This window comes from Cnephaeus nilssonii (genome assembly GCF_951640355.1).
Source record: "Cnephaeus nilssonii genome assembly, chromosome: 14".
NCBI lineage: Eukaryota > Metazoa > Chordata > Mammalia > Chiroptera > Vespertilionidae > Cnephaeus > Cnephaeus nilssonii.
Genome location: NC_137085.1, coordinates 56,631,606 through 56,654,640, shown reverse-complemented (window position 1 = coordinate 56,654,640; position 23,035 = coordinate 56,631,606). Strand labels below are relative to the sequence as shown.

General features: G+C 37.6%; 1 protein-coding gene across 5 annotated transcripts in view; it reads left to right on the top strand.

Annotated features, from left to right (window-relative positions):
• ZDHHC21 (zDHHC palmitoyltransferase 21) overlaps positions 1-17,997 on the top strand; it is a 69,877-nt gene extending 51,880 nt beyond the window's left edge. For 4 of the 5 annotated variants that reach the window (XM_079790215.1, XM_079790214.1, XM_079790216.1 and 1 more), the window contains exon 9: positions 307-12,026. In XM_079790215.1, the coding sequence (XP_079646341.1) occupies positions 307-439 (133 nt within the window). In that variant the 3' untranslated portion in view covers positions 440-12,026. Of the gene's footprint in view, positions 1-306; positions 12,027-17,813 lie in introns of those variants that run through there. The other variant, XR_013814499.1, reaches the window with a different exon arrangement.
• The last annotated feature ends 5,038 nt before the right edge of the window (positions 17,998-23,035 follow it).

Genomic DNA, 23,035 nt, shown 5'->3' with positions numbered 1-23,035 from the left:
AATTATTTGTCCTGAAAGTACATCAAAAGAGATTTGCTACTGTGTTGTTGACACACATTCTGTTAGTACTGAGATTCTCCTCTGCTTCAAAAGTTGCCGTAGGTTGATTGACGACACAGATACAATATCTGCTCTCCAGAGTTAAAACTCAGCTGCATGCCATAATGAAAGAAAAGCTGTATTTGTGATGCTGGGACACAATTCATCAGAGTCCTGTAATGGATCCCCAGCCAACCGGTATTGTTTTAGCTGACTGAAGTGCACCATGGGAGTGCTGTCTTTCACTAATAATGCTGTCTTCTGTAGATCGAGGCCCCGAAAGCCGTGGCAGCAGACCTTCTCAGAAGTTTTTGGCACTCGTTGGAAGATCCTGTGGTTTATTCCTTTCAGGCAGAGGCAACCACTGCGAGTTCCCTACCACTTTGCCAATCACGTCTAAACAGATGGATGGTGGGCACAGATGGGTCCTCCATGCTGGAAATGCGTTACAGGTTTTCTGATAATAGAACGATGACAGTCTTCAAGTCAATTAAAATCCACCCACCAATCTTAGGCATCATAATGTGCCCCAGGCTTTATTTTAATAGTGATCTTGATCCTGTTGTGGGACTAACACAAGATCTATAGTTAAGTTTCAAAGCATGTTTACTTTCAAATTAGCTTTCCATGGGGATTTCTTAAAGTGCTTTTGTTATTAAACTCAAAAGGCAGTGATTGGGATGAAATAATTGTACATAGTTTCTTTTAGCACTGACAATATTACAGATTTTAATTTATGGGAATTTTCAGATGTTTATTTAAAATTTTCACTCTTGAGCAGTACTAATCAAATCTGAATTTAATTCTTCAGCTTTTACAAAAGGTTTTACACCTTATATGTGAAATTTCTTTTTCAAGTACAATTTAAAATATGTTAATACTTTTATATATGCTGCAAATGCAGCATAGGATTGAACAACAGAAAAAGGGCAGTGTTTTCTTAGTAGCTTTCTAATGTTTTCTCTTCAAAAACAAAATAAAAATACCACTAAAATAAAGCACCAACTATCTACCTTATGTTAAAGGAAAGATTAAATGTTTTTCCATGTTAATTTTTCCATTTCTTTTCCCTGTACTGTTGTAAGTATTGATTGTTGTTAATATATTTGTTCCAAGGAGAAAACATTGATTAAGTGGGCATGTATTCCTATTTTACCCTAAGATTTTGGTGAGCAAATGGATAGAGAATTTGCAATAATTCCACAGATAGCTTTTCTAGTGCAATTAAACCAGAATGCGTGTTTTTAAAATGCTAATATAACTAGAAAATATATAATGTACAGTATAAAGAGGAATATTGTGCTTTTGAAAAATATATATACTTTTTGCTTTTATTTACCTACTAGTAGATCTAAAAATTACACAATGAAGGTTTATATATAATAAATATTGGCCAACTATTCCTGAAACAAAACTATAGGAAATTACTAGTAAAAGTAAATAACTTTTGTGTACCTACAATCAATCAGCCAAATTGAATTTAAATTTTAATGAGCCAACTATAATTTGGATTGAGAGACCTTTTTTGTGTAGCTAATGTTAGGAAATAGCCTTAAAATAAGAAAATATAATGATCTACATTTATCATTAGCCTTACACAAATTTAAATTGCTAACAATGATGGTCTCTTGGAAAGCATAGAATATTTGTATAAAAAGAACTTTATTATACTAAGAGAAAAAAAATCAGCTTTAGCCTTTTTTCCATTAGAATACTGCAAAATCCATATATCTTTTTTTGAAAATGTATGTGCTCACAGTCTTTCTCTTGAATCTTAAAGAACATTGAAGGGATCTACTTTTCTTGGAACATATCAGTAGTTTCCTTTTACTTAGTTTTGATGGTAGGTAGTCACACCTAAGAAATCATGAAACAGAAAGTTGCCATATCAGCCAGTTAACTATACTGTGGTTAGTTCTTTCAGAAACTATCTTCCAAAAGAATAGAATTAGCTGTTCTCAGAAATATAAGTGCCATGTCTTACGTGTTCTGATTATAATGCTTTATTATTTAAAAGTATAGAAGTGGCAGATGAAAATATGTATTGGTGCTGACAAAATGCATAGTAAATTTAATATGAGAAATTTATTTGTAGAGCTTAATGAACCACAAAATTAGTATGTCATGTCATGGAAATGGGTTGGGTTTTGTGCAAGGTAAAACATATTGACCAAATTTGGCCTGGTGGGGGAACTGTTATAAGGAAGTAATGTATAGATAATGCAGATAGATATCAATTGATTGCTCTACTAACTGGACCTTGAGAAAACAGCGAAGTATGAAGTGAAGATCCCTTAAAGAGCATTATATCCCTTAAAGGCAGAGTTACACTTCATGTAGTAGTACTAGTTACCTTGAACGGTATCTGGGAGGTATTCAGAGCCAACTTCTGCCTCCGTAATGAGAACCAGAGGTGGTCCCTTTCCCACTCTAACAGGGTTTTGTTTTCCTTAGATTTACCATTTCTAGGGCACATTCTCTTCCCTCTTTATACCCTCGCTGATCTGATCCCTCTGTACCTGATTCCCCTGGTACTGGAATACAAACTAGCACACTAGGCAAGGCATATATTTCTTTTGTTTGAATGGTAAAAATGCTACATATCAATATATTTATATAAGATTCTGTATTAAGGTATATCTATATATACATGTGCTTTAATTTTCAGTATTCTCAAATTAGCACTCCTAACTGTGGGTTTAGCCTTTGTTAGACAACTTGAGAAAAACCAGCGGGTAGTTTCCTAGGGAGTGCATGAACTCTAGTGCTCTCTCTGCGCCCTCTTTTGGCTAATTGGTGTAATTATACTGGCTCTAGAGACTTACTGCCCCACAAGTAAATTGTATGGCCAAATTCTGAACCTAGCAGAGGTACAAGCTTAGGGGAGTGTATGTGCAAGGCTGTTATATTTTATGAAAATTAATGTGTTCCTGTTTATGATGACATATAGTTCATACAAAATGATGACTAGTTAGCTTCATTTGTGTATGTTTCTATATACATATATATATTTGCTGTCATTTACAAGTTTATATCAGATCAGGATAAATAAGTGTAAACATTTCATGAATTTTATTTTAAACCTTATTTTGGCAAATTAAGTCTTTAGAATTAGAAAAGTCATTACTTTAAAATTATCAATTTATTAGGAAACACTGAAATCTATTGTTATAGTGGTAAGCAAGTATCTAATGTGCTTTACTGAGTACCTAAAAAAATACATTTAGTGTTTTTAATCTCAGTTTTGGAATGATTTTTTTTTTGCTGATTCTTTTACACTAAAATAATAAGATTAATAATTCTTTTTAAACTTTCCTACTCATAGTTATAGCTGTAGCTTTAGTAGTCAATTTATTATGTATTCTGGATAACCATGAAAATAACTAATGATGTTGACCACTAGAAAATAATTATGAGCTGCTGTTGGATGAAGTAGTTCCTTATAAACATTTCATTTGAAGCAAAATGTATTTTAAAGGATATTTTACTCATCAAAGTCATTAATTGGGCTTCGGGAGATGAGTTTTACATAGATATTATATATTATACCTCTTGAACAATTATATTTGTTGTTGTTCTTTTCCTTAAACAAAAAATACTTATGGGCTGAAGATTGTAAGCAAAAATTGACTGAGTTCACATTCCCCAAACAGTAGGCATTCAGTTAAAGTGCTTTTGGTACTTTGTAACGAAGACTTACAGTTTAAAAATACTAAGTTAATTGATGTTCCATTATTTTAAAAAATACTATTTTGCTTAAGAGTTGTATTAAAAATATTTGCGGTTAACATGAGATAGCTATATTTAAATTTCTAGTTTATGTATTAATCTCTTTAACAGAAGAAAGCATAGTTTACTTTTAATAGTAATAGTGCTAGAGAACATAAGCTACATAAAATTCAGTATAATGGTGAAGTTAAAACTTCTGTGAGAATGAACATCAGTAAATTTTTGCTAATGTTTAGAGGTATTTTTCTCTAGGTATGGTAGCTAATTATAACTATACTTCATCAGGCCTTTTCAGGCCACTTCTGTACAGGCAATTAGTTGAAGATATGTTTCAACCAAAAGGGCTTATTAATTCTGAAAGCTAACCATGAAGACTTAAGTTAGGACAACACTTCCAGCCAGGTAGTGTGAAGTAATTTAATTTATGGCCACACAGTCTTTTATGTGTTAGGTCATGGGGCAGTTGGAGTGTTTTCACATGAATTGCTATAAAATCACAATGTGTGCAGCCCTGGATTACAATGGCATTAATATTAACAAAGCTGCTAGTCTTCCCCTAGATTGTTCTCTAGTCTCCAATGGCTTCCCTTATGCTTCATGGAGAAATAGTTCACCTAGCTCAAGTTTACTATACTATTGCTGCTTCATTCAATAAGTCTTTTACATGACTTTTAATATACATAGATCTACCTAGAATTTATTTGGTGAAGTTTATACTTACAAACATTAAATAATTTACTAATAGATACAGGTATTGGAATTTTTACCCAGCTCTCTTGCTTTAAAAAATATAAGTATTGGCAAATGTAGTTAATAATCATGTGCATTTAGTATGTTCTACTTGCTAGTTTTTTTATTTACTCAGTATTTATTGTTTTTACCACTTCTAGAAATTATGCTAAGCTTTGAGAATATAAAAATAAAACAAATCCCTGCCCATATGGAGATTACAGTCTACATACTGTATGATATTATAAAAGTCAACTTAAAAAAAAAGGGGTTCTAGTTAGAATGTTAATATAGTTATTATAATATTACCCATTATATAATTAAAAAGTTGGAAAGTATCAAGAAAAGCAAGAAATTAGTATCTTAAACCAGAGGAAATATTAAGGATGATTTTAAAAAACATAATTCTGAAAATAAAGTAGTACTGAAAAGCTATCAAAGGTGACATTAAAAAATTTCCCCTATAGACATTTTTCATTAAAAAAAATTAGGCAAAACTTGTTTTTACCTAGTATGTGCTGGATTTTTGGCCATTCTCTCTGTACTTCCTGTGCAGACTGCAGTTTAGCACACAGAAGCATATAATCCATGTAATCTATTAATGTACGAATAACACTGGCTACCAAGTGTTTCATCCAAGGAACTGTAATGCACTCACGGACAGGTTATCCTATATTACACAAGATGTCCATCCCGGCAATACTCCTTCTTCTATCTCTGACCACATAAACGATTCCCAAATATGTCTCCACACATGCACTCAAAGCTCAGCTCCACTCAACAGCCATCATTTAACAACAGCCTCAGCATCACCTCATCGTTTAGGGCATACTGAATGGCAGGCACTGCATTCAGGACTTCTGTGCAATGGATATCATTATTAGAAACAGCAAAATCCAGTGCAGTCCTCCTCTTGTCGTCATAGCTCTTTGGAAATGTGGTCAGCAAGCAGAGTATTGATGACAAAACCATTCCCAATTAGGCACTGTGCTTTTGCCCATCTGCTGTTGAGTGAATTGGTGTTAGCTCACATTTCCAGATTCCATGCTTGGATGTTATTGGGATAAGATATTTCAGTGCAAGATAATGTCCCTCACAGGCAGCTCGGTGTAAAGGAAGATGTCCTTCTCTGTTAGGTACATGTCTGCTTCCTCTGTATCCCAGCAGGAGAGAAATGCAATCAGGATTGTCCCCTCCTGCTGCCTCAAACAACACTAATGTCCCATCATTCGCCAAAGCAGACACATCACCATCTTTGAGGATTATATGTTCCAGCACATCACAGAGACCATACCCAGCAGTAGCACCTAATGGTGTGACTCCAAACTGTCTCAGGTGACATTGCCAGCGGGTCTATGAGATCTTTTTAAAATATATAATATATATGTATATATATTGCACACACACACACACACACACACACACACACACACACACACACGTATATCTCTTGATTTCAGAGGGGAAAGGAGAGAAAGAGCAAGAGAGACATCAGTGATGAGAGAAAATCATTGATCAGCTGCATCCTGTACACCCCCTACTGGGGATGGAGCTCACAACATGGGCATGTGTCCCAACTGGGAATCCAACCGTGACCTCCTGGTTCATAGGTCGATGCTCAACCATGGAGCAATACCGGCCAGGAGCAACACCGGCCAGGCATAGGTCTTTGTAGCCTTGTTTGGCTGCCTCATGCATGGCCGACAGTTGTTGACACAGGGCTGATCAAGGCTGGTGGTGAGTTTGAGCAGAGCAGACACCATGTCATAGGAGCCCTTTTTAACAACTTGAAGATTTTAAAAAGAACACTTGACAGTAGGCATATTAACATGAATATCTTAGATGATGTTAAACAAGTTACCAAATTTAACATCAAAGGAGATGTTAGCTATTCCCTTCTATAAGAGATTATTGTATTTTTCGTACCCCTTCCATTTCTTATATTCAAATTTCTATTGAGGAGTGTAAGCATGCAGGATAATACCTTCTCTTTAAGACCCCGATCTGAGCAGGTTCAAGAGTTGCATGAAAGATAGTACACATTGCTAAGATGTTATATATAATCTTTCTAAATTTTAATGTCTTCATTAACAAAATAAAAATGACATCCACTGTTGGATTGTATAAATTAAATGGTGTATGTAAAATGTTTCATATATACTAGGAGTGCAGTAAATGATTACTATTGTTATTAAAAATACCATTTCATCACTTCTAGGATCCTGGAACCACATGTGTAAATAAGGTTTATCAAGTTTTTCCCCCTCTCCACAGAGGTGTGGTGTTTTTTTCTTCCCATGCTCTTAATGGGGTTCAGCAGTAGGAATGTTTAGAATCTAGATAGGCCAGTTGTTCTAAGCAGATGAAGCATATGACAGCTAACGTGCTCCCGTTTCAGAGGCCTTCTAAACCAGCTCTCTTTGCCCCTCTGCTTGTCGCTAGTGGCTGAAATTACACTGTTCAAAGTGTTTCTCCCTTTAGATGAATAACAGATTTTCCCAGCTTAGATATAACTATTTCTAAAAAATGTAATGCATTTTCTCTTATCAAAAGGGGGAAGAGGAGAGGACAAAGAGGATAGGAGAGAGAAGGGAGGGAGGGAGAGAGCTACTTACTAACCTATAATTAACAAATGAATTAATGTGTTACTTCATGTTCATATTTTTTACCTTCTAAGAATCATCCTCTGAATCTATATATAAACTAGAGGCCTGGTGCACGAAATTCATGCACAGGGGGAGGGTGTGTCCCTCAGCCCAGCCTGTACCCTCTCCAATCTGGGACATCCCTCTCACAATCCAGGACTGCTGGCTCCCAACTGCTCGCCTGTCTGCCTTCCTGATTGCCCCTAACCACTTCTGCCTGTCAGCCTGATCACCCCCTAACCACTCCCCTGCCAGCCTGATTGATGCCTAACTGCTCCCCTGCCAGCCTGTTTTCTCCTAACTGCCCTCCCTTGCATGCTTGATCACCCACAACTGCCCTCCCTTGTAGGCCTGGTCTCTCCCAACTGCCCTCCCCTGCTGGCCATCTTGTGTCCACATGGGGGCAACCATCTTTGACCACACGGGGGCAGCCATCTTGTGTGTTGGAGTGATGGTCAATTTGCATATTACTCTTTTATTAGATAGGATAGAGGCCTGGTGCACGGGTTGGGCCAGCTTGTTTGCCTGAAGGGTGTCCCAGATCAGGGTGAGGGTTCCCTTGGGTTGTGGGGCGGCCTGGGTGAGGGGCCTGTGGTGGTTTACAGGCCAGCCATGCCCCCCGGTGACCCAAGCGGAGGCCCTGGTACCTGGGATTTATTTATCTTCTATAATTGAAACTTTGTAGCTTTGAGCGGAGCCAAGCCTCCTGCTTGCTCCATGGCCACAGCCATTTTTGTAGGGATTTATTTATCTTCTATAATTGAAACTTTGTAGCCTTGAGTGGAGGCCAAGGCAGACCAGGGCTGTGGAAGCTTGGCTTCCTCCATCGCTGGGGGCAACTCAAGCCTCCTGCTCTCTCCAGCTCCATGGCTGCTGCCATTTTTGTTGGGATTTATTTATCTTCTATAATTGAAACTTTGTAGCCTTGAGTGGAGTCCTGGGCTGGCCAGGGTGTGCGGAAAGCTTTGGCTTCCTCCATTGCCGGGACAACCCCAGCCTCCTGCTTGCTCTGTGGCCACAGCCATCTTGGTTGGGTTAATTTGCATACTCGCTCCTGATTGGCTGGTGGGCGTGACTTGGTGTAGTGGAGTGATGTTAATTTGCATATTACTCTTTTATTAGATAGAATTACAAATTTCATTATACTCTGAAGTTAGCCCTTCTCAACTGAATTTTAGAATATTCTGCAGTAGAATGTGAGAAAGTAATAGAAGCAACTTTCTTAAAGTATTTTAAACCGATGTTGTTATACTGTGTGGTGTTTAGCATTCTCTGCTTTTAGGATGATGATGGTTTAACTTCAAGAGAGTGACTGTTTGCTCAGACATCCCATTTCATTATCATTGTGCAGTTTTTAACAACAAAATTTACTATATTTTCATCTGTTCTTTAGATGTTGTAATTGTGCTAATTTGAAACAGAAATAACAATGGTGTTTAAAATTATTAAGTCATTTGGTATTGCCAGTGTTTTTCCACTACCATATTTTTTTACTATTATGTCCTTTTCCTCTAGTCCACCATAGAGGACATAGAGTACAAAATTGGAGAAAGAAAACGGGTACTTATTAAGATGGTGAGAAAGCCAGGCAGAGCATGGAAAATAGCATCTAAGCAACAGAGTAGACTGGATGGAGTTCTGTGGCATCAAAAACTCCCCCTGCTACAGTCATATTAGCCTTATCTCTCACTGTTAACCATTGTATTGTAAGAGTTAATGTATGTGAACATTTAGTTTGAGCTATCTTATCTAAGGAGTTTATATTGCTGATTCTCATCAGCTGGTCAGATGCCTTTGAGAAGTTATTTTAAACAGTAAAGTGTTAAGAATAATGTGAAAGGTGCAGCTATTTAATGCTGAGGAGACATGAATAGATTGCCTGGGAGTTTGATTGAAAAAACTGGGACCTTTTTCACAAGTCTCCTATTGCAAAGAAAGGATACTAAGTATTATAGTAAATTTTGTCACTAAAGTAAAAATCAAGAATTTATATATAAGGGATGATTTTTCACTTTAAAATTTGGGCTATTTGGTGTTCTTGATACCTTGAAGGTCTCCATACCTATTAGTATTGTGAATGCCTGGGACATGTAATGTAGTGCTTGCCACAGTGGTTCAACACTCTGATCTTTTTAGTATTGATATTTTATATATTAACAGTGATGGGGGCAAAATGGCAACAAAAAGGTATGTTTCTTTTTGTGACTTTGCTTGATTGTTTGAGGAAATACAGGGTTTACTTGCATATACTGTTAACTACAGGGAAAGGTTGTCTTCATATTGCAAGTTCTGTGTTCTTGCCAGTGTTCATTGGGTGACATTTTCACCTGCTGGTGCCTGAAGTTAGTGTTTTACAACCTCAACAACTCAAACATCCTGGTGCTACTCATTTAGCATTGAGTGACGTTTTTATTTCCTGTACCAAAGAGTTAATTTTCTTTTCGGTTGACTGAGAGTTTTCTTCTCACATCTTGTGTTTATAAAGTAAAATTTAATGTTACTAAGAACAATTTTGATTAATAGATCTTAGTTTTTACACACTGCTGCCTCAATTTAATTGGTTTTAAAGGTTTCTCATTTGAACTTTTTTTTAGTTAGGCAGATTAGTATGGTTTTTGTATTTTAATATAGATTGACTACTGTAAAAGTTTAATAGGTTGAAGTTGCAAAAGATAAAGCATTTTTCACAAGATATTTTGGTCTTGCTTTATTTCTGCAGGAAAAAGTGAGAAATAATAAGAAGTCTACCTTTATTTCTATAAGTGAACTATCTAGCTTTTGGGCCCTTTTAATGAATGCTGAAACAAAATGATAAAGTGAAAAGGTAAGGGCCCTTTCTGATTACAAATGAAGAACTCTGCTTTTTGCTCTGTGTGTAATCCGTAATGCCATTAAGGAGTGATACTGTCATTTGTCTATTTTGTAAACAAGGTTAGACTTAAAGAACACTTTAAAAATATACATATACCAGGGTGTCCCAAAAATGTGTACACACTTGGAATAATTATTAATTCCAATTGGTTAAATCTGAAAAGAAAGAAAAATCAAATGAGCTGTCAGCTGTTAAGTGTGTATACATTTTTGGGAACACCCTGTATATATAAATACTTCCAAAGAGGAAATGCAAATATACTTGATTTAAGCAAAACTGTAATAGAAAATTGAACTTTAAAAAAAAAGTCTCTATGCTGTTATTCACTTAACATAAAAAAAATTAAGAGTAAGAGTATTTTAAAAACTTAATTCTCAGTAATTCATTTTATAAAAAATGGGAGAAATAAAAAACCTTAGAAAAGTACTTATAATTGTCCAAATGTAATATTGCTATGTTTACTATTCTGGTTTTCTATGTTTCCTAAAACTTTCAAAACGTTCATTGGGTGACCTTAAAACTGTGGCTGAAGTTGTTAAAAATTCTGGCAAGAAGATAACAGTATGTATGTATTGGAAAAGTAGACAGTCACATTTGAGAATGTTTTGCATCATTTTCACTCAACAAATATTCTCTCATTGAATGTAGATACAATATATGGTTTTGCAGTGAATTCTAAATGGAAAAAAGAATCAAGTCTGAAACTTATATGAAACATGACTTAGGATCATTTGAATGATATGTAGAAATACAGATATACATGTCATTAGAGGCAAAAGCAAAATTGAAAGCAAAATGGGAAGAAGCAACAATATGTCTCTCTGTCAATAATATGTTTCTTAGATTTTGTTGCCACAATATTAGTACTGAGTTGTTCAGCTTGTTAAAGCATTATTTAAATTAATGTGGCTGAATGCAGTTATTTATTCAAGTGATTGGGTAGTAGAGAGTTCACCACTATCCTCTGTCTTCCAGAGATGAGTATTAAAAAGAAATTTCTACTGTAGCATAGGTACATTAAAGCAGAGATACTCGGATGTGAGCTGCGGGTCTACGGGAGAACAGGGTAGGCTTTGGGAGGACTGAGCACAGGTGAGTGTGCTTGTATGAGCTTTATGTCCCTGAAATTAGCCTTTTAAAAAAAATCTAACTAGCAAGTTTAATGATTAGGCAAAATCTGTGATATTTTGAGACTTCCAAAATTGTGTATCAACCTCAAATTGTGTCTAATATTATATATCCCTAAAATAAAGGACATCTATTTTAATAATGTTATGTTCCAATGCCATATAAAGATGCCATTTTTGTTTTTTAATTTATTTTTATTGTTGAAAGTATTGCAGATGTCCACCCTTTTTCCACATTGACCCCTTCTAACCCACCCCCACCCCCTGCCCCAGGCCTTTACCACTCTATTGTCACGGTCCATGGGTTATGCATATATCATACAAGTTGTTTGGTTAATCTCTTCCCACCCACCCCTGGCTTCCCTCAGAGATTCCAGTCTGTTCCATGCTTCTGTGTCTCTGGATCTATTTTGTTCATCAGTGTATTTTTGTTCTTTAGATTCTACATATGAGTGAGATCATGTGATACTTGTCATTCTTTGACTGGCATATAAAGATCCCATTTTTAAGTTATTCAGGCAGTTATTTTGTTCAGTGGATATGTTTACATTTAAGTGCCATGCCACGTTGTCTATTTCACCTTGTCTGCTCCCCTAAGATTACTTAAAGTCTTCACTACCATTTCCAGTGCTGATGGTGATGCTAATGGTAAATATGGAAAATAGTTGAGAAGTAAGAGACTAGATTGAGAAGAGGGAGGGAAAAGAGGACAAGTGTAAGCCATGTGTTTAAGATATACTTGTTTAAATGAAGAGTCTACACTGGTTCTTAAAATGAAAAGCAAACTATGTACCTACCTTAAGAATAATGTTGTTGTTTAATTTATTTTAGTGATTTAGTTTTATTCTTGTAATAGTTCTATTTTTCTTTGAAGATTGTTTTTAATTTAAATTGTGGAATTTTTACTTCTCTTGAAAGGTATTATGTAATGTATTTTTAGAAATCTTATTTTTAAATAAATATTTTTTAAAAACATAGGACTGTCTTTCCCCACTTCTTTATTTATTAAAATCAAATCAAACTCTAGACTATAGCACTATCAGTGTAACAGATCAATTTTTTAAAAGTTTTATACAATTTGGATGACTATTCAAAATTAGTAGCCTTAGGATATTGTTCTACCGTAATCAAAAATTCACTATGTGTTCAAGAAGAACTAGGTAGACGTACTATGGATGAAATTGGCAAATGCAATATTCCAAATTAGGCATATTTGTCTTAGAGACAATCCAGATGGATAGATTTAATCACACAATTGAACATTTATTGGGCCACTTTTGTATGGAAATATTTTTTCTTTGAGAAGTTATTTACATAAAATGCATAGAGTTTTAGTGTATGTCTAGGTATTATTTTAGATCTAGGAATATTGAATTACTTTGCCTTTGGTCTAATGGAGTTATATTTTAAGAGTTTCTGGATAGCTTTTTATTGACAAATTTCTGAAGTCTGAATTTAAAGTTGCTTGTACATGGGAGTTGTCACAGAGGAGTGTATATTAGTATAAATTGTCAAAAATATTATTTGAAAGGACAAATCAGTATATCTTAGAAACAATGAAGAAATAAAAACTGCACTGAGGCTGATAGAGGCTTGACTTTTTTTTTTAATTTCTTGAATTTTTATTGCCAGAAAAGTAAAGTTGATAAATACTCTGGATTAGTACATTAAAATGACTTGGTAGAGTTGCATATAAAACTGTAAACTTTGTTGCATTGGTAAATAAAAGCAAATTGTTGCATTTTTGACAAACTGTCAAGGATTATACAACTTTAATCTTGTTCCTTTTCCAGTTTCCTTTGCTCTGATTCTAAGCAGCATTTACAATAATTATGCTCTCTTTATAATGATAAATTATCATTCTCAATCTTTTTGGTCTCAGGACTCCTTTATGCTCATAGACATTATTGCAGGCCCCAAAGAATTTTTCCTTATGTAGGTTGTCTTGATCAGTATTGACTGTGTTAGAAATTAAAACTGAGAAGTATTTTAAATGCTTATTAATTTATTTGAACATAATAACAAGCCCATTGCATGTTAACAATGTATTTTTATTTAGAGACCCATGATTTTACATTGTTTGCAGACCTCTAATATCTGCCTTTATAAAAGAAAGTTGGATTTGCATACTGCTTCTGCATTCAATCCGTTGCATTGGTATTGTGGTTGAACTCTCCAGAGAAATCCAGTCTCATGTAAATACTGTACAGATGTTTCTTGACTTAACAATGGGGTTACATTCCAATAAACCCATCATAGTTTGAAAATATTATGAATGAAAGTGCATCTAAGACACATAAACTTCTGAACATCATAGCTTAGCCTGGCTGGTTTCTACTGACTGTACATTGTTTTCGCACCATTGCAATACCTTAACTTGGGGATGATCTGTAGTTAGAAAAATGAGGAATATTTTCATAGTTTTTTCAAGTGACTGTGCACTTCTTCTGTGATACAAAACAAAAACTCAACATGTGACGTTTTCTTGAAGTTTAGTTACAATTTTGGACCAGAAACAATACAAAGAAACTTTTTATATTCTGTTATATTAAAATCTATTGGTCTCTTTTTTACTTTGGAAAGTTCTCTTAACCCATACATGGTTTTGTGACATCATTCATTGGTCATTTGGGAAATATTGGAGTAATGCTGATCTTCCAAGTGTTGACACATTTCATTCTATAACATATTAAATTGGGTTAAGTTAAATTTAAAAAATTAATAGTGCCACTGATCTTGTCAGAAAAGTAAGTATGGGAAAGCTGTTAAGCTTGTAATGACATGTTACATTTTTCACAATTCTGATTTTCACTTGGTTTGAATCTTATTATTGGCAACCACATTCTGTCAGTGGTTTTCCTTGAAGTGTTATATTCACTCATTTTTTTAGAAAATATTTGCCATATACCCACATGTGAAAAACCATAGTTTGTCAGTTATTCTTTCAACTAAATGGGGTTTCGTGAAAAACATGGCTACTTCAGCTCACAGCTCACAGTCGCACCAGTACTTTTCCTCAAGAATAAACAATCGTACTTTGGAATGCAGGTGAAACGCTTTGTGTACTGCCCATGTTGACAAACAGAATATTAAAAATATACTCAAAAATGAAGATTTAATAAAGTTAATAATACTGATTCACAAGGGGATTACTAAAGACATCATTTGTATTTGTATATTACTGCTTTTGAAGCACTTAAAATATATAGCACCCTTAAAGATTAATATCTATTTAGCATTAGAAAACAGACAAAAACTAAAAATACATGATAATATAATACTGCAAAATCATTTGAGAAGCTGCCAGATCCTGTAGAAGAACAAATGCATGCAAATGCTGCTCGAGGCTGACCAATTACCCATAGGAGCAGCAATTATATTAGCGTGCAAGGGCAATTGGAGGGAAAATTGGACCCTGTGGACATCCAGCTGAGCAAACAGGACTGAGGAAGGATAGAGGATGTGTGTGAGTTTGAAAAAAATAGATCTAAGCTTGCTTAAAAAATATTTGTATCAGTCACAGCACATTCTTTGTATGTCTTCTGGTTGCGCATGGTTTTCAAATTAGCCCTCTTCTCCAAACAAAAGAGCACCTCTGCTTAAAGACCAAACACCCAAATAGCAATGTGTTTTGCACATAAAAAGGCCAGAGTAATTCAGGAAATAGAAAACTTCGAGTACACATATCCAAATATTCAGATGCTACTGTACATATACACATGTATCACCAGTAGTCCTTTAACTGTGGCATGGTTTAGATATATATCCTTCTTAATGCTGAAATTTATTATTCTTATAACTAGAAGTGTTCCCTAACTCTAACTTGTGATGATTTTTGACAAAAACTAAATGATTAAGGATATGATGTGGAGGTTTTATAGTTCCACATTGAACTATGGATGAGTAATCCTTGATGAATAAGTGATCACTATCAAGTTAATGAAATTTATTGTATAAATTGTACAGTAAGCTGTGTAGCTGTAAGCCAAATACCTTCATTCTATTGAACAGGTTCACATTTAAATTGCAACTAGAAGTAACTGATTTCAAAGTTTTTTGGGTAGTCTACACTTGTTATGACTTGATGTTCTTGAGTGTTTGAAAGCATTTCAGATATTCTCAACATGGAAAAGTACCCACAATATGGAAAATAATAATCCATGTGCATTTTTTTTGGTTTTGGAAATAATTTCAGTAATTTGAATGATCATGATATTCATACCCTTGTAGAATTTTCTCCTTTTTCCCTCACTGGAGTTAACACAATTCTAAGTTTGGAATGTGTCATCACATACATGTATTTATATTTTTATGTGTATAAACATGAAAAATAGTTTGATCAATATCTAAAATTTATATAAACCTCTTTATAGCACTCCCTGCTTTCTTTCCTCTAGCAGTGGTCGGCAAACTCATTAGTCAACAGAGCCAAATATCAACAGTACAACGATTGAAATTTCTTTTGAGAGCCAAATTTTTTAAACTTAAACTTCTTCTAACACCACTTCTTCAAAATAGACTCACCCAGGCTGTGGTATTTTGTGGAAGAGCCACACTCAAGGGGCCAAAGAGCCGCATGTGGCTCACGAGCCGCAGTTTGCCAACCACGCTCTAGAGCACTTACCATCTACAATAAAATATGAAAAATCCTCACTCCCACTGTCCTTCCCAAAGGTAGCTACTGGCAGTAACTTGGTATCTATTATTCCTCTTCAGAATGTCACATGCATGGTTGTTTGGTTTTCTAGTGAAATTAACTTGTGTGATTTGCATTTAAAAAAATAATATATTGTGGTGATCATCCCTATCAAGACAATAGTCTACCCCATTCTTTTTACCTTTTCTGTATATTGTATCATATCAGTATCCTCTAATTTAATCATGCCTCTTTAATAAACATCAAATACTTCTTTTCCATATTGATAACAATGCTATAATAAACACTCTTGTACAAAAATCTTTGTGGCCAATTGCTAGTATTTTGTAGGTATATTCATAGAAATGAAATTAATAAGTCAAAGGATGTGGACATTTTAAATTTTGATAAAAAATACCAAACTGTCTTCTAAAATTCTTTAATTTACACAGTCTCACTTAATCCTATTTTTCAGAAATTTGTGCCAATCTAATAGAGATGAGGATCTGTTCATTTTCCCCCCCTTCCAGATTCCTTGTTTATGTTGTTTGGGCCATTTACTTCTCTATGTTCAATGTTACTAACTCTTAATATTTTCTGGATATATTTCTGAATTTTAGCTGTTCCTTATTTTTCTTTATGGTGATTGTTCTGGTAATCACCACATGTTATTTGCTGTGTAACCAATAACCCCAAACTTAGTGATATAAAACAACCAACCTTTTATGGTCACAGATTTTATGTGTCAGGGATTCAGAAAGGACACAATAGTTTTTCTCAGCTAGAAATACTTGAAGACTGTGAAGGGGAGAGTATTACTGGAGACTCACCAGCCAAAGCCTCATTTACTCACATGTCTGATGCTGGCTGTCAGCTGGGACCTCATTGGTGCTGTCATCAAGAACACCTTCATGAGCCTTTCCATATGTGTGCCTGTGTTCCAAGAGAGAGTGGTCCAGGAGAACCCGGCTGAACCTACATCACCTTCCATGACCTGGTCTCAGAAACCACAGCCTGCTGTCGTCACAAGCCAGTCCAGATTCCGTGAAAGAGGATGGAGACTCCACATCTTGAGAAGAGTGTCAAAGCCAAATTTCACAAGAAAAGCATTTTGCAAGGGAGATATTGTTGAGGACATCTATGGAAAATAAAATTCATCATAACCATTATGTTTTATGGAAGAATTCAGTGATCTTGAACTAAGACTTCTGGGTTTTATCTTGTTAAAAAAAAGGCCTTTCCTAAATCAAGATGATGTATTTTTCTTTTCAACAAAACTTTAATCATCTTATTTTTTTGTACTTGTTGCTGAATCCATTTGAAGTTTATAAACTTTATTTAGTCAATTTTAATGGTTTTGTATATTTCTATACAATTTTATTTTTGTAATAAGGGTATACTGGGAGACTAATTTTAATTTTTTTAGATGTACAAATATCACCAACACATTTAGTTGTACAAATTATCAACCAACACATATTTTACAGTTTACTTTGTCTCACATCTGATTTATAATGTCACTATGTTCTTGAAGGTATATAATATGTATTTAATTAAAAAAATACTTTTATTGGTTTTAGAGGAAGGGAGAGGGATAGATAGAAACATCAATTGATTGGCTGCCTCCAGCATGCCCCCTACTGGGGATCGAGCCACAACCCGGGCATGTGCCCTGATTGGGAATGAACCCATGACCTCCTGGGTCATGGGCTAATGCTTAACCACTGAGCAACACCAGCTGGGCATAATATGTGTTTAATTCTAATAATTATTGGTAAAAATTTCAGAAACATTTACCTATGTTTTTCTAATTGTAACCTGGTTTTTTTTATAACCTTCATTTATTTGAAATAAATGTTTCATATTGCTGTTCCCCATTCCCACTTATTATATGATAAGTTTAGAATTTTATATTATTATTTTAAATCTTCCACTTAAAAGTCAACTGATCAGCTTTATCTCACTATAGATTAGGTTTGCCTTTTCCAGAACTTCACTTACATGGAATTATACAGTATGTCCTCTTTTTCCAACAGGCTTTTCTGCTCAGCATGTGTTTTGAGATTCATTCATGTTGTGAGTATCAATTTGTTTCCTTTTGTTGATGAATGATAGTCTATGGTATGAATTATCCTTAATTCTTATTGATTTCAATTCCTGAAGTATTAAGGATTGGTATTATTTCTTTAATATTTAATAGATTTCACCAGTGAAACTGGACGTGGGCTTTTCTTTGTCAGATTCTCAATTACTCATTTAATTTGTTCTTACAGTTCTATTCAGGTGTTCTGTTCTTAAATTTCGGGAATTTGTCTTTTACATCCTTGGATAAATTTATTTCTAGGTATTTTATCTTTTTAATGCAATTGTAAATGGGATTGTTTTCTTAGTTTCCCTTCCAATAGGTCATTATTGGTGTATAAAAATACAACCTATTTCTGGATATTTATTTTGTATCCTGCTACTTTACTGAATTCTTTTATCAGTCCTAGTAGTTTTTTTGGTGGAAATATTTAGGGTTCTCTATATACACCGTGATGTCATCTGCAAATAATGACAGTTTTACTTCTTTTCAATTGTGATGCCTTTTATTTCTTCTTGTTTCATTGCTTTGTCTATAATTTCTAGTTTTATATCAGATAACAGTGGTGAGAGCAGACACCCTGTCTTACTCCTGATCTTAAGGGAAATGCTTTTAGTATTTGCCCATGAGTATAATGTTTGTGTGGATTTGTCATATGTGGACTTGATTTTGTTGAAGTATGGTTCCTCTATTTCCACTTTGCTGAGAGTGTTTATCATAAATAGATGCTGGATTTTATCATATACTTTTTCTGCATCTATTGATATGATCATGTGATATTTTAATCCTTCATTTTCTTTATGTGATGTATCACATTTATTGATTTGTGTATACTGTACCTACCTTACAGCCCCATAATAAATATTTGATCATGGTGTACGATCTTTTTAATATATTATTGGATCCAGTTTGCTAATATTTTGTTGAGGTTTTTAGCATTTATGGTTATCAAAGATATTGGCCTATAATTTTCTTTGTAGTGTCTATCTGGTTTTGGAATTAGGATAATGCTGACTTTGCAAAATGAGCTTGGGAGTCTCCCCATTTTGGTGGGGTGGCCTTAGGCAGTAGGTGTCCTATGGGGCTCAGTGGTGCAGTCTCTTTGAACAACTGAGCTAGGTGCTCCAGCAATGTCCCTTGTGAGCCCTTTTGTTGTAGTTGAGTCTTGATTACTGTTGGCCCTTCCAAGGGTGGAATTGACCATTGGGCTGGCTGAATATGAGGATCAGCACCTACCACAGTGTACAAGCTGCTCTGTGGGGATTGACCTCACAAAGAGGAATTCAGCCCAGTAGTGTCTGGTGCCTTCCAAGATGTCCCATTGGGTGTGCTGCTCAGCTCAGGTGAGTTATGGAGCAGGGTGGGGCTGATGTGGGTTAGGGGTAGGGATGGGGGACCCGGACATGGGGCAGGACACAGGCAGGATGGATTGGACCTTCCAGCTGGATGTGTTACTCCCAGGTCCCTTCATCTCCTTCACTCCCAGCTCCTCTGCCTCCCTCGCTCCCTGAGATCTCAGCCCCAGTGACAAGGTGATCTCGGATATAGGGAACTGCCCTCAACACCTTAAAATAGTGTTTACATTAGACTGGGAATCTCCACTTCTAGATACCTGTCCTAAATAAAGATTTATGGTCACAGATGTTCGCTTAAGCAAGATGATGGGAGTGAAAAACTGGAAATGGCTCATGTTCCACAGAAGGGGCTTTGGAAATTCTGATGTGGGGAGACTGGATGAAGAGGACTGACTGGCAGTGTCCACCTCTAGGGAAATAAAGTTCTGGGAGGGCACATGCCCATGAATCCTTCCTGCCTAACATCCACAAGTGCACACACACACACATACACATGCGAACATGCACAGGCACCTACACATGGGCACAGAAACACAGGTGCATACAAGTGCACATGCCAACACATGTGCACACACACGGAAAGGACTGGAACAGTGAACAGCCCTGTCAGAGTTCTCCACCCTGGAAGGACTTTGTTCTTTATTTGATTCTGACTTGCTTTAGAATTCATTATTATACTATAATAAACATTTGTTTTTCTTAAGTTCTTTAAAAATTAAAAACTAATGTATGTTACTCCATAGATGAGCAACTGCCGGAGGCTAAAACCAACAGTAGTTAGCATATTAATGCAAAAGACCCATTGGAAGGCCAATGGACTTCGATATTCAGCAGGGCTGAAAGTCGGCATAATATTGCCCTGCTGTGGGCTCAATGGCTCAAGGCAATTCCCTAACCCAGAGGTTGGCAAACTCATTAGTCAACAGAGCCAAATATCAACAGTACAACGATTGAAATTTCTTTTGAGAGCCAAATTTTTTAAACTTAAACTTCTTCTAATGCCACTTCTTCAAAATAGACTCGCCCAGGCCGTGGTATTTTGTGGAAGAGCCACACTCAAGGGGCCAAAGAGCCTCATGTGGCTCTCGAGCCGCAGTTTGCCGACCATGGCCCTAACCTGATAATCCTTTTACTGTTTACCAAACTTTACCTTTGATATGCCTGTATGCATTCCTAAAGGGCAAATGTGTATTTAAGTGAATAAAAGCTGACAAGGCCAGGGTTTCAGTGAGCTTCTCCACTAGAGAGAGGTTTCCACCTGACCCCCCATGCCTTCTAAATTCATATTTCTTGTATAGTATTTTCATTTGTGCGCAGCCCCTTCAGATCCTGAACCCTCTCTGCAAAAGGTTGCGGCAAGCAACAAATGTATAACATTGAACGTATGATTTTAATATTTTTAGAACTATCAAAGTCATCAATGCATTATAAAAATATATATACATCACCTTAAGGAGAAGAGATTTGCAAGTCCCACCGCAAAGGTGGCTCGGTGGGTATTTCTCAGGCTCTGCCTCTCTCATTCTGTTTGTTTCTGTCACAGGCAGACTCATTCTCACATATGCGATTTTGCCTGTTGACATCATATCTATGGGGTCTAACAGGTAGGATCTTGGATGTAGACAGTGGGTCCACGTGTCTCACATGAGAGGACCCATGAGGTCTTTATCTCCAGGTACATAGAGACCTCTGCACCCACTTTAGCAGCTGCTCAGCTTCTCTCATCCATGTGGACCAAGATTGGTGGATCCCATCTCCTCTCCATGGACATTAGTGTTTTTTCCAATTCCCAGCTATTTCATCAGTGCTCTGATGGGTAGTCTGAAAAATACATCTTTGAACAATTGTGCAAGAATTTCTGTGGGGTAACCTCCTGGGGGAGCCCTGTCAGTGCAGGTGTGCACCTGTGGGACTTTGGCAGGTCCAGCACACTGTTCTCCCAGAGGAGGGGCCTTCTTCCCAGGGGATCTGCTGGGGCTTCTGCTGCCTCACAATGTCCCCAGGGCTGGTCCCCACCAGACCAGAAGCCTGCCAGTCTGAAGGTGACAGTGCTCTCCCCCCAGTGTTGACAGTGCGTGTGTCCCCATCAGGGAGGGGGGCATCTCTGACATGTACTGATGGGTGCCCTGCCTCTCATTGGAAGTGCAAGTGTTTGCCCTGTGTCCCTTTAGAAACACCCTACTTTCCAGCATTTTCTGCACCTCAGGGCTGTGACACCTCTCTCTGCCCTGGGTTGTGAGGAATATTTTCCAGCCGGCCCTGATGCGTTTTCCACAGGCTGCTCCTCGGCAGGTTCCGGAGAGCATTCTTCAGCCGGGATGGTGGGTCCTCAGTTAGGTCAGGTGCTGCTGCACAGGCTGGCCCCAGCTCTAGAGCTGCAGCTGGAGGGGCTGCTGGAGGTGGCAGGACCACTGAGGTGACACCCCTCCAGCTCTACCCCTGAATCAGGCTCCTGGGACTGGACAACAAGTGTTAAAGCAGGAGTCTGCTCTGCCTCCTGGGCTGGTGCTGGAGTTGAGAGAGAAGAAAAGATCATCCACGTGCCTGCATGTCCATGTGCCCCCCAAAGACAGAACACAGCGAGAGTCCAGGACCCACCACAGAACAACCTCCCTGCCCACAGTCTAGCAGGTGGGTGGTCTGAGGCCAGTCTTTGCTCCCGGCCAGGCTCAGGGGGTGCTCCCTGTGTGTCTGGCACCATCCCTTCCTCATAAGCTCCCCTCTCTCCACCCCCACATGCACTTCCACTTCCCATTCCACCCCCACCTCCCTGACCTTCTCACCCTTGGGCTCTGCCTCCTTGGGCTCTAGGTCATCTGGTCTGGTTTGATTAACACTGGCACAGGTCTCCAGGTTGGAATCAGAAATCATGAGCTGCCTGGGGAAACTGGGCAGTTTCAGGGGAGGAATCCCTCTCGTGCCATCCACGGGCCCTGGCTCCCCAGACCCCCAGGTGGCCTCCCTCACTTTCAGGCCTGCTCTGGCCCTCGGTGGTGTGGTTCACTGGCCCCTCACTGTTGGACATGGGGCGGGGGTCTTCGTCAAGCTGTTCCTCCAGGTCTTGCGTTGAGCTCTGCAATGGCAGTGACCAGCAGCTGGTTGGGAGTCCTTAAGCTCTGCCCAGTTCTAGTCACTGCTGCTTCTGCCCACTAGACCTGCTCTTCGGTCAGGCCCAGCCATGTGTCTGCATAGACTTCCACCCAGGGGGAATGAGATTCACCTCCAGGATTTGGGATAGCCCCATGGTAAGCTCACCAGGCATCTGATCCCTCCCCCCCCCCCATGCTGTTCCTTCTACACACACACACACACACACACACACACACACACACAGGGACATAGGGCTGGTGAAGTGGGATCACAGTGGTGGCCTGGCCCATACAGAACCACCCTGGGTTCCCTGTGTTACCATTGGGTCCTGCCGTGAAAAGGACCACAGGCCTCTGGGCTGAGTTTGGAACCTGTGGCGGCCAAGGCAGAACATACTCTCACTGTTGCCTTTTTGGAGGCCACAGCCTCAGGACACAGGCAGACAAGAAAACACGGTGTCCTCTCCAATGTCTCTATCTGAGTGAGCTGGGTAGGGGATGTTATAGAATGTGGCTGCCTGGTTACCAGGGTTCTAAGTTCTATTGGGGGCCATTGTCAGGAAGTGAGGTCATTGTTATTGTCTGAGGAGATGCTCAGAGTATGGGACCCAGGCACTGACCTCATTTCTTTTTTTGTGAAGTTATTGGGGTAACATTGGTTTGCAAAACCATACAGGTTTCAAGTGTACAACTCAAACATCTGCACACTGTATTGTGTGCTCATTGCCACA